Genomic DNA, 12,951 nt, shown 5'->3' on the forward strand with positions numbered 1-12,951 from the left:
CAGCTAATTCAGGTTGTTTGTTTGTTTGTTTGTAGCCTTTATTTAACCAGGTGAAAGTCCCTTGAGATCAAAAGATCTCTTTTTCAAGGCTGACCTGCAGGACATTAGTTACACATGTAACATAAAAACAACAGAACAACAATAAGGATGACATACAACATAATGTACAGGGTACAGTTTACAAACTCTATTTACAGTGACAGGTAACATGAGTATCAAACAGCATGTCACCCAGCCGAGTTTAAAAAAAAAAAGGTTATTATTATCTTATTCTTTGATTAAACTTGTTGTGACATGTTTGTTAAATGTATCGTCAGTGGGAACATATGGGCGTGTTGTGTCAGTCTTTGACTACAGTTAACTCATATAAAATGTTGGATAATTATGGCATGACCATTAATGTGTTTAGTGCTATATATGTCTTTGCTTTATATGATTACATTTTTAAAATGTAGATTAAAGACTGCAGCTAGAGAAAACAGCTGTGTGAGTTTTAATACGCATCGTGATGTGGTTTTCCTCTCTCCATCCCCAGAGGATCAGCACAGCGAGCGGGGATGGGAGGCACTACTGTTACCCGCACTTCACCTGCGCCGTGGACACAGAAAACATCCGCCGTGTCTTCAACGACTGCCGAGACATCATCCAGCGGATGCACCTGCGGCAGTACGAGCTGTTGTGATGGGAGAAACCAACACATCGGACTATAAACAGCCCTGAGTCTCAAAACTCTCCTCTTCCACAGAAGGGTGTGAGCTCTTGTAAGGAACGGGGGCCAAAACACACACACACACACACACACACACACACAAACACACACACACACACACACACACACACACACACACACACACACACACCCCCTGAACCCAGATCTTCCCCCTGATGCAAACTCTCACATGCAGTACACGGCGCTATTTTGCTGGAAAGGTTTTCGGGGCTAACACATAAACAGACTTTGATCTCCACCTTCAGCCATACTCGCAGATCTAAACGACATATATCCCCACACACGTTACACACACCTTTCTAGAGAAGCCCTGAGTGGCCCCTGGACAGTATATCCTTAAGTAAAGAGGGTTTGATCCAGTTGTGAGATTTCCCTTATGTTGAGGTTGGGGTAAAAACTGAGCGACTACTTCAGTGCAACAGATGACTGTTGAATAACTGCAAATAGATCAGCTGAACACTGCATCTTACAAAAAAATAGCACTGTGCTCAGGGCTCAAATCCTTCCTATCATGTACACACATCCATGTGCAACCACAGGATCTGTTCGCACACAGAAACGTATCACACCTGCTTTTTACTGGACTGCACAAACGGGTAGGATCTGGAACCGTACCGGTCTGCGGACGAGCTGATTTATCCGGCACAGTGCTTTGAGATTAAACTGAGCGACGAGGAGCAGCGTCGCCACAGACTAAACAAACCAAGGGTGTATTGTGATCGGGGGTTCACAAAAAACATGACATGGACTACGATGTGAATTTTTCTGATGGAGTCACGACGACAGTTCCTCGCCTTCTCCACCGAACTGTTTTGCCACCTGACTTTGCCTTGTTGGTAGTGGAGCGAAATGTAAAGAGGATACATTGAGTTTAAAACAAAAAAGAAACAAAAAAAGACTTTAATGGAGCTTCACTAACGGAGGGCGAAAAGAGCATCCTTCTACAGTACAGTACCATATAAGTTAAATTGAACTCATCTTGTCATGGTTGACCCTGTTTTACTGTCTCCACAGCTGTTTCTGTCTGTGTAGACTTGTGTGCCATTGTGCCCTGTGCGCTCTCTTTCTTTATCTTTACTCTCCGTCTCTGTCGTTCTCTCCTTTTTTTCACCTGATGATTTTACGGCCTCATTTTCTCCTTTATTCTCCCTCCTCGTCCTCGCCATCACCTGCCCATCTCCATTTCTACCTTCCTGGCAGTGCACTTTTGTTTTGAAGAGAAAATAAAATATAATAATCCTGGAATATAAAAAACAACCACAACAAACAGGACACTAATTTCTTTTTCTTTTTTTTACTTTCTCTGCCATTCCTCCATCTTTCCTCTTCTCTCCTCCACCCTCCCCTACCTCTCTCTCCTTTGTATGTCTGTCTTTACATTACTGCTGAACTATTATTCTTGTACAGACTGTAAAATGTATTATTTTGTACAACTTTATTGAAAAAAAATAACTTTTAGAAGATCCCTGTGCCTTGATCACGACTGTACGTGTGTAATGAGCTAAAGTGGGTGTCATACTGCGCTGTATAGCTTGGCCAATCCCCTCCTAACTCCAAGCCTCCATCTCCACTTCCTCCTCGTTTTATCTCCGTCTCTCTCTCCCCTCTCTCTATTCTCTGTCCCCCCCCCTCCCCCACCCTCCCTCTCTGTCCTCTCCCTCTCTCCCCACGAGGACAGAGGACAACCATTCGTAGCTTTTGTAGTTTTATTTCTCTCCCTTACCCTCTCATTCTCTCTTTATGATTTAAATGTCTATTTTTGAATCCATATACCCCAAAAAGATAAATTTATGAAATGTATATGGGTTTTAAAAAAAGTATTTTATTAGAATCAAATGAACCTTGACAAATTGTACACTTGATAGTGTGCGTATTGCTATAACTTAAATCCTTTCAACTGAAGTTGTGTTCAGGTTTCTTTTGTTTTCTTTCATTGACATGGGCAAAGGACATTTTGAAGGGTTACAGAGGAGAGGACAAAACATTGCTTGATTCTACACATCGTATTCTTTTGCTTAAAAACAAATGGCAAAAAAAGAAACTTGTCAGTTTATTTCTGGATGAAGGGGGTCCTCCTTCCTAGCCTTGCACAGCAGAGGTGGCCTGTACAGTATTAGCATCTCTCTCCTTTCAGTGCCCTAGTCTTCATTTAATGTGTACATCAAATATGGGTCTACTTTCTGAAAAGACGCTCTAAGAAATAAAGTTGTTTTTTTGGTGCGGACAGAAACAGGTCTGTGATTACACACTCACAGATACAGGCAACACTACTTTCTACTGTTCTCACTTACAATGACTTGCATTTTTTTTGCAAACTTATCCCAAATTGACTTCAGGCAGAGGGGTTGTAAATCCACGCTAGAGGAAGTGAAGTTTCCTGTTCCTTTACCGGTCATTTCCTCTTAAGATAAGCAGAGTATGTATGTATTGATATGACCATGGAGGTTGTACAGGACCTCTGGTTTTGATGGTTGGATGTTAAATAACAGACATCAAAGTTTAACTGGTGGGCTTTTATTCTGAAGTGGGCTCCTCAGTCCCCGATGGTAAAAAATGTAATGATTGAAGTTCTGAAAACACAACTTTTGACACCTGACTTGATGGTTTGGCTGTGTTGCTATGACCAGTCAAAAATACATACACAAACGTTTTAAAAGGGTCATTTTAAAAAAAAAAGAAGATTGCAGAGAGAGTTCAAATCAGGGGACAGAGGGGATGAAATGCGGCAAATGGTCCCGAGCCAGATCCGAACCCTGGTCCTCCGCTTGGGGACCTTGCCCAAGTGAAAGGGTAATTTTAACCTAAGTTTGGGCACTTCTTCAATAAAACTCTTTGAGAGGTGTTAACTCCACACCACTAAACACAGCGAGTTACTTGTAGTTTACTCACAAGGTTTTTTATTTTACTTTGTGACCCTTTTTTTTTTTTTTACCTCCCAACAGTTTTTAACTTTTCTATTTTTAGCCATATACATGTTGGCTGTACATAGATCAAATAATTGACCTTGTTGCATTTATCTTTTGGATGTTTTTAGATAGCTATGCAACCAATACATGGAGGATAGTTGAGCTTCACTTCATTTAGTGGGACTATCCACTTAGGTTAAAATGCAGTTGATGTGGAGGTAAGTAGAACAAAATACAGAATTAGTTTTGGAGTGACTTGTTGCCTCAAGTCTACAGGAAAAGATGCAATAAAAGCAGCAACCTTGCCCTGACCTTACTTTAATTTCCTATAACAAGCGGAGTATGATTGAATGAAAGGCAGCAGCAATTTCCCCTCTAATGAAATGACATCTGTGTATTTACTGAAAATACATTAAAAAAATATGTAACTTCTGTATTTGAATGAGGAATGTTACAGTCATGATCCTTATGATTAGGACAAACCGAGTGGGATTCTGGGAATTAATCATAAATTATTACTTCTTTGTAAGCGTTTAAAAATGGCAAACCTTCAAAAGTGGAACTGATTAAAACTGCACCTTTGCAGAACTCTGACTCAGCTCTTTCATTATTCATATGAGGCCTTGGGATTGTTAGCTTGTCTCTTACACTATACCTGTTAATATGTTGTTTTTTAACAAGACTCTACTTCAGCCCTCGACAGGTACGGAACCTGCTATCAACAGTGTGTTTAAACCCTGTTGAATGTTTAAATTCCACATTTGCTTAATCTGATATTTTTTTGCCATTATTTTAAAACATAAAAGGAAATTTCATGGTATTGTAAATGTCCATAGCAAAATAAAATGCAAAGTAGATACTTTGTAGGCTAATTCTAGCATTTTTTGGACCCGCTAACCTAAATGTCAGCATTCAACCTATGCATTCAACACAATAATCAAAGTCTTAAGCAATTTTCCCATTTGGGGTTATATTAATACTTCAGAACAGCATGTAGACCACCATGTTTGAAAATGCCTAACTGAAAGGGATTGGATTGATAAGAAAAATAATGCAAGACAAATGTAAAAGATGTTAGGCAAAAATGTAAAGAAATAGACCGTATATAATTTAGACAAAAATATATTTAGCAAAAAAAATATGAGGCTAACGACAACAACAATTGTTTTCCAAAATTAAATAAAAACACAATCTCAGTCGGAATGTATTGCGGCCCCGGGTTATGTATACATGTTTATATTTAGATGCTAATATTCATGTTTTTATTCAAGGTACGAACGTTTGTTTTTGCAACAGTCAAGTAACCACGTGACATCTGGCAGCAGCCCGGCCCCTCGCGTGACGTGTCCTCCTTCCTCTCTCCGTTGCTTGCTAGCTCGGTTAGCTCGTTAGCCTCCAGCAGCTGTCGGTGGCACTCAGTCAGCCAGCCAGCCAGCCAGTCAGTCCGAGTGGTGGTGCATTTGTAATCATCCTGCTCCTCCTTCCCTCCCGTAGATAGACCGTGGACGGCCGGCTTGTTTGTTTGGGAGCCAGCTGCTTCCCCTTCTCGGGCTACCTGCGGTAAAACCTCGTTGTCGTCGCCGTCACGACAGGAAGAAGCTCTGGGACATGGCCAGAACAGAACAAGTGCTGGCGCTGGAGCCACAACACGAACTGAAATTCAGAGGTAATGCCAAGCTAGAGGGCAGGGCCGGGGGGCTAGGTAGCTAACAGGGAAGCCGTCAATGATAGCTACTGTATCGATTTCAGCATTAACCAGTTAACGGTGGCTAGAGGTTCATTAATTGTTGCTTTTGTTGTTAAATAAGAAGGGTTATAGCTGGCTGTAGTGAACATTGTTTGTTGGACAGAGAAAAGGCGATGACAGGTGAAACGACACTGAGTGCGACGACGCTAAATAGCTAGCTAAGTAGCATTCCGCTAACCTAGTGCTAGCTGTCATTGCAGCGTCAGTGCAGGCCCGCCGTCCCATTTCTCTAATTCACTCATTTCCTCCCTTTGCTTTGTCTTACACTCTCTGACAACATGTGAAAAACCGTGATGTGATCTAACACTTGACATACTCCTTCATCTCGATGTGTTTGCGATCACAGGTTTGCCAAGAAGTGACTATATTCTAGCAATTTCTACGATCAGGATGTCATTGCTCAGCCTTATTACCATGCTTATTTCACAATGTTTTAAGCTAGCAAGCTGTGATTTGGAGATTTACCGTTTTACTTACTGTGCAACCTAAATTCCTTTGCAGCTTTTGCTATATCCAGGCAGAAAGATTGTGAAAATACAGACTGAGCTGGTATGCCTTGGGATAATAGCTGAGGAAATTGCCTTTTTGGGTGGGATATAGATGGAGAAATGGGTCAAGTGATGGCCTAAGGAAGAGTAGCTGGTTGTTCACTGATTGATTATTGCAGAGCTTTGAATGCAAATATATCCCAGGAGAAGATTCTTACGCCCACTCACTTACTGAAGCACAGTGTATCTGAACAGAATGCACAGTGGGGTTGTTTGTCCAGCAAACAATTCAAAAAACAACAAGGTTCAGTTTTCAAAAAAGGCTGAATAATACATTAAACTTGGTCAGGTGGTGTGATGAATGATGCTGTGAGGGTGATCTAAATGCCTCACAAGCAACAAGAAAACATAGTAGTACGTTTTTGACAGTGTCAGGTTGTGTCTGAGGGCGGGGCATGAATAATACAGTAAATGCTTTTGCTGCTCATTCCACAGTTTGAATGTTTAATGTGCAAGTCCCTCACAAACACTACTCGTACACTCATCCTTGCAGACAGACACACAACATGTGTATGTACTTTATCAATCACTCAGGTTTGATTCTCACCCAGGAAACTGAGCCATGCACACACATGCCAAACAAACACCCCAACTAATAATTTCACCAACACCATTGAGTCACTGTTCTGTCTCTCTCTCTCCTCCTCAGGCCCGTTTACAGATGTCGTCACTGCTACTCTGAAGCTCACCAACCCCACAGAGAGAAATGTGTGTTTCAAAGTCAAGACAACTGCGCCTCGCAGATACTGTGTGCGCCCCAACAGTGGCATCATTGACGCGAAGAACTCCGTCAATGTTTCCGGTTCGTAAGCATTTCTTATATCTTCCCAGTCAAAGTTCAAAACCCACAGTATGGTTTCCACATCTCATTTAGAGAATCAAGAATAATGTGATTATCTGTAGTTGTTATCAGAGAACAAAATCACTGCTTTGTATATCGAATTGCTGAGCAGGAGGAGGCATTTATTGATAATTTCACCCGGCAGCAACACAAACAAGTTTAGGAAATTGTATCATTTTTCCTGATTGCGAGCAGAAAACTGTGTTAAAGTTAAATCAAGCCACCAGTCGGCATGTATTGTATTTCAGCACCAAAATCAATCTTCTACCATTCGTTGCACCGATACATCTGTCAGCCTCTTGGGGTTATTGTTGAGCAATCATCTGGAGGAATATCTGAATATTCTTTGCAGGTGATGGGTAAAATACAATACAATGCCTGCAATTTTCTTTCCTGGTCAATGATTTAAGAAAAAAGGAGAATAGGGAACAATAAAAACATATTGCATTGTCAAATTGAAAAATATCATCACTTCAAAAAGATAGTCATACCTATAATCGTTATATATATATATATATATGGCATTTTTATTTGTAGTGAACCCAAAATAATGTTTCATTGTCCAATTCATGCTTTTCCAAATTGAAGCCCAAAACATATGCAATACATAAAATCTCTAACATATGGTTTAAGTAGTTCAATTTGTTCACAGCTTTCTTTGTGAAATACCTGTTTGATTGAAAACAGTCCCGCACCTGAATCATCTTCTCTGTTGGCAATTACATCTAACAGATAAACTGGATTCCTGACATTCATTACGAGCACAATCATTGTACTGCTCAGTGGCCAAGTCAGTTATTATCCAGGCAGGTCACAATGTGACCCACATCATAAACCTGATTGACACCTTTTCAGTTGCAGGTTACACAATAGTTGTTTCGGGCCAATACAGGAAGTAACACTTTACCTAATATTCCTGCTTTCTCTATCCTCTTTCTGTTTGGTCTACAGTTATGCTGCAGCCGTTTGACTACGACCCCAATGAGAAGAGTAAACACAAGTTCATGGTGCAGTCCATGCTGGCTCCATACGACATGACTGACATGGAAGGAGTTGTGAGTACCAGAACATAGGATAGGATTATATTATTGTTGATGCATATTGATTTATTCCCTTCACTATGTGTCTGTTGATCCTGAGTGGCTCTTGATGAAGCATGTTTTTAATTTTTAGAAACATAAACCCCCTACAACTGAACTCTTGAATAATGCAGTTTAGATCTGTCCGTCCCATTGCACAGAAATAGTTTTGAAATTGCCAGAACCAGCCATCCAAATGGTCCAAGCAAGGCCACTTAGTGACTTGGAGAAGTGTGGGAATCCCAAAGTCATTCCAGTGTCAAAGTCCTTTATTCTAGTTTTTAAATAAAATGCACAGCTATTCCTATTGGCCATTGTGGTTCTTGCTGTAACAGTAGCAGGCCCTTAGCTGAATATGCTATTAGAGAGCCCTTTTGCTAACATGCCAAGGCCACTGTTTATAAAAGAGTAAAAATGTATTTCTCCAAAAGGATATAAATGGACGCCTTACTTGAAAAAAGAGCGTCTTATATTTCTTGACAGAGGTAAATGAAAAGCTGGTTTGCTTCAGAGCACCTTGTGGGGCTCAAAGGTAATATTTGGCGCCACTATCAGACACATCATGGCGGAAAAATATAACAAATTGCACGGACAAACTGAGGATAGAAAAGATAAATAGTTGTCCACGGCTTGAGGAAACAGCTGTGTTTAGTGGTAGCTGGGACATCAGTTAGAAGTATTAGGCTGGTCATCAGCTGTTATAAAAATGGACTGTTAAGGAATTAATTACAAAGGTAAACAAGGGGAGGTTTTGCTTTTGTTAGGTTATTATGCAATGGCTTCTCAGGTCCAGCCTTTTTAAAAGTAAATTGGGCTTTTCTGGGGCCATGAACAAAAAAAAGTTTGACACCCCTGTTTTAGATTATTTCCTGCAAAGTAATGACTTAACGGAACGAACAGAACTGATCTGATGTTAAAGAACCCTTGTATGTAGTTTCCCTGTACTAAGTTCCTGTGTGTCTCGATGTTCTCACCCACAGTGGAAGGAGGCGAAGCCTGAAGAGCTGATGGATTCAAAGTTGAGATGTGCATTTGAGATGCCTCTAGAAAATGACAAAACTGTAAGTCTATCCCTTTGCTGTTAGCATTCAATTATTGCACAAAAGTCACATTTTCTCATGCCTCATGACTTTCGAATATATTTAAATAAATGCAGAGTAGATGTTTAAAAATAAGATTTCATTGCATGTTTTCTTATTGTTTATTTTCTTTCTCAGTCTACCCATCACAGACACACTGTATCACTCATAACATGTTTGATTTATTTGAATTTTCATCTCACTTCCTTCCACGTCTCTGCATGTCTCTTCATCCCCGTCCCACCTCTCGCCCTCCCCCCCCCCCTCACTCTCTCTCCACAGCATGAGAGTGAAAGCAACAAAACTGTGTCTTCCTCTACCTCCTCTGTTAAGACTGAGCTGTCCTCGCTGCCCAAGTCCTCCAGCGCCTCTCTGGATGACGGGGAGGGGAAGAAGATCATGGAGGAGTGCAAGCGGCTGCAGATGGAGGTGCTGAGGCTACGGGAAGAAAACAAACAGATCAGGGTGAGGCGCAGTAAAGAGAATTTATATTGTAGACTTTCATTGTATGACACTGAACTAGTTGCTTTCAAATTATTCCAATCATCATATGAATTATTATTATTATTCAAATTAGTCTTGAATTACTTTCAAAATATCATAAATGTGTCTGTTATTTAGGTTTCCGATATTTTTAAGACCGATAACACATTCAGCTCTATTGCCAGGAATAATGTTAAAGCTTTTAGGGGTGGGGCGTCGAAAGGATTTTATAAAAAATCAATAATCTTAGCTTGCGTTTGTCAGAGCGTTAGTCCTCTCTGCTCTACCTACCAGTGTTGCTGCCAACTCTTTGCAGGGAGAGATGCTATTGGCTGTTTAAAATTTCACCAAATGACTGTAAACTTAATTTCAAAATTATAAACCAACAAATTAGACGTGTTTTGTGATTCAAAAGTCATGTGGTTCAATCATCATAATTTCTAGATATTCTTCTACATTTTTGTATCATGACACTCGTCTCCTCTTGGTCTTTAGTCAACTGAAAACCACCCTTCAACCAATAAATGGGTGGAAAAACGTATCTCTAGATTAATTAAACGGGCCAAAGCAAGCTGAGTGCAATATACATTAGGCGCTTTCACACCGGAGTACTTTTCCCAGTATAGTTCCGAAAATGTGCGTTAACACCAAAATAATCTGGAACTAGAATTTAGTTCATGAGAACCTTTCCAGTCCCTGCTAGAGAGCAGGTACTCTCATGGGAGAAAAAGGTTCCCATTTCTGATTGGCTGGGCGTGAGTTTAAGGATATTACGCCTAACTTTATATACAAAAAAACGAAAAAGTATCGAAAACCGGATCTGATTTCGGTACGGTATACCGTAGCCCCAGTAACCGTTATTTCGGTAATACCGGGAACCGGTATGCACCCCTACTTTACACTCGCATAAAAAGAGGATTCAGATAAGTATACAAACACACATGTCTATTCAGCTACCAAATATTATAGATTAAGAAGTGCTCTGCTACTTCCTGTACTCTTCTCTCAGTGAGAATTCAGTCTGACAAGAGCATTTCAAATAATCGCAGCGGAATGTGTACCTGCTTGCATCAACAGTCTGTATCCGAGTGGTTTTGTGCTCACTTGACTCCTCTCTTCCTCTCTCTGACTCCGCTCTCTCTCTCCATGCAGGAGGACGACGGGCTGCGGAAGAGAAAGGTAACCTCAATGGGCGCTCCCCACTCTTCCTCCTCCGGCATGGCGACCTCGACCATGAGGGACGAAGGCCTCGGCACCCGCGTCCTGGCGTTCTGCGTGCTCTTCTTTGTCATCGGAGTCATCATTGGCAAGCTGGCCCTGTAGAGACTCAGACAGACGGAGCGCAGCGACAGAGGGACGGCGTGTCGTGACGACGCGTGTCAATGACGGCAACGGGGATGTCTTATGGGTTTATGTTGGTTTCTCTTTCTTTTCTTAAAACATAAAAGGCAATATCATAACGGTTTGTTGTCTGGATAGAAAATCATTTAAAGTGTAAAGAAGAGAACTAGGGAAGGCGATCCCATGGTAAACCATGAGTGAGAGCGTTTTTGTCACAGGTCTTGCCTTTTTTTTTTTTTTTGTCAAAATAATCACCTCTGATCTGTTCTTTCCGTCCATCCCTCCTTCCTAAATGATCTTCCGCTACTTGCACAGGTAACAGTTAGGTGTGTGGAAGTGGCTTCACGCTGGCTGAATGTCTAAAGTTTTTAATCGTTGATTCTTAAGTCTTCACGTTCCTCACTTTATCCCTAAGAAAGATCTAACACTCCTCTTCTGATAATCTCTCTTCCACCTATTACTGATAATCTGAAAGGAGAGGTGAACACACATGATCAGCGAAATACTTTTTTTCTAGATTCAAACTCAATGTAATGTCTTCTAAACAGTATGCGGCAAAAATGTGAGCCAGTAGAAGCCGTGTGCATGTGTTTCTTCTTGATTTTGACTACGTGTGGATGTTTCAATGTGAGTAAATGGTGAAATCACACGCTGTTTTAGAACTGAGGAAGAGGGGTGGCTTGAAAACAAATCTCTCATCTGCACAGATTACCCGTTTACAACAGAAACATGGGGGTCTTTGTTGAAAAGTCGACATACAACTTGATCGTAGTTGTCGCTGACATATAGAAAATTGTTAAAAATCCAATAAATCAATACTTTGTTCATTTAATTATTAACTGGTAAAAAGTATAATAAATAATATATGCTGCATGGTGATCTAGTTAAACAAACACTTTAAATGTACTTCAAGACCTTCTAAACGCTGGATAATTACTTCCTCAGGTTGAGAGACGGCACTAGACCAAAACAACAAACTCCCCCTTCTTAAAGCACATTTGTCATGCAAAACCATTCTGGATATTTTCAACATATAACATACAGTATGTAACGATAGCTTTGGCCACCTTGTTTGATTTTGCCCATGGAGTATTGTATTTGCGTCCTCTAGTGTATAATGGCAGTTGTTTGCTTTTTTCTTTTCTTCTATTATCATGTAGCCACGATGCTTTGTTTATAATATTCACATGCACTATATTAGAGTGTCCACTCTGCAGTCTGCATGAAATGACCTGGATTTATTATGATTATTATTATTATTTGAGTGTTGAAGTTATATTGGCGAAACAAAAAAAATACTGTCTTCTCAAAAGGGACCATCTTGAGTCTGGTTTATCAGTGTGTGTGTGTTTTGTTTCCTTTCGGTTTTTGTTTTGTGTCGGGTTCTGGTGGTGGTGAGATCACTGAGACAACACAGCTGTATTATCTCAGCTGTCACATGACCATCTAAGCAGGTTGTTGAAAAGAGTAAATATCTGTGTTTTTCGTTGCCTGAGGGAGCTCGAGGAGTGGAGGAGGACTGACCTGTGAATACACACTACATTAAATAGAACAAAAAGGCATCAGCGCTTCAGACCACACTTGCAAAGATACAGTCACACAACAATGTAATCACACGGTAATTGGATACTCTTTTGTATGTACATAAAAATAAAAAGACTTAAAAAGATAACTGGCAGAGTTATTAACATGCTGTAGTAAAGGAAGGAAATTATTAAACAACCACCATTGATCATGTAGCATCATAATGAATTAAAATACATGAACCCCCTACTGTCTGCTTCTGTGAAAAGTTTACTCTGTTTTTTCTTAATTAGGTTTGGAGAAAGATGTGTGTGTGGAGGCAAAATCAGTTTGATATTAAACGGCAAGAGACACTTATTAATCGTCCTAAAAGCTATTATTAAGTGGGGTATGTAGTACTGGAAGAAAACATATTTTGAAATGCTTTACATTGATTCCTTAATATAAAACATGAAGATTAGTCAACAAGTGAAATATATTGTATAATGTATCTCTTGGCTCTGGATGGTGTTTATTAAAATCATAAGAAGCCTCCTCAGAGACCCCTTTCTAATGTTGGGGTTCCAAAGATGTGTCGACCTGGTCCAAAGAACATGATATGGGAATTTTGAGTTTGAGCCATACTAGTGAGTGAAAGACAGGACATAATGGAATCTGCTCCATACAGTTCACT

The 12,951-nt window shown here is 40.3% G+C and overlaps 2 protein-coding genes across 5 annotated transcripts in view; both read left to right on the forward strand.

The window, feature by feature from the left end:
- Positions 1-2,960, forward strand: part of gnas (GNAS complex locus) — a 40,595-nt gene extending 37,635 nt beyond the window's left edge. For 2 of the 3 annotated variants that reach the window (XM_079675399.1, XM_079675398.1), the window contains one exon: positions 536-2,632. In XM_079675399.1, the coding sequence (XP_079531525.1) occupies positions 536-682 (147 nt within the window). In that variant the 3' untranslated portion in view covers positions 683-2,632. Of the gene's footprint in view, positions 1-535 lie in introns of all 3 variants that reach the window. The other variant, XM_079675397.1, reaches the window with a different exon arrangement.
- A 2,003-nt stretch (positions 2,961-4,963) lies between these two features.
- On the forward strand, positions 4,964-12,525 carry LOC307035738 (vesicle-associated membrane protein-associated protein B/C-like). Of its 2 annotated transcripts, none has more exons than XM_079675402.1 (6): positions 4,964-5,302; positions 6,581-6,733; positions 7,724-7,827; positions 8,832-8,912; positions 9,264-9,395; positions 10,566-12,525. In XM_079675402.1, the coding sequence occupies exons 1-6, from the start codon at positions 5,245-5,247 to the stop codon at positions 10,734-10,736; spliced, it is 699 nt and encodes a 232-aa protein (XP_079531528.1). In that variant the 5' UTR covers positions 4,964-5,244; the 3' UTR covers positions 10,737-12,525. The 2 variants fall into 2 exon arrangements, with proteins under 2 accessions (XP_079531528.1, XP_079531527.1); XM_079675401.1 differs by having other exon boundaries at positions 4,966-5,302; positions 9,213-9,395.
- The last annotated feature ends 426 nt before the right edge of the window (positions 12,526-12,951 follow it).

Source organism: Notothenia rossii (genome assembly GCF_949606895.1).
Source record: "Notothenia rossii genome assembly, chromosome: 4".
NCBI lineage: Eukaryota > Metazoa > Chordata > Actinopteri > Perciformes > Nototheniidae > Notothenia > Notothenia rossii.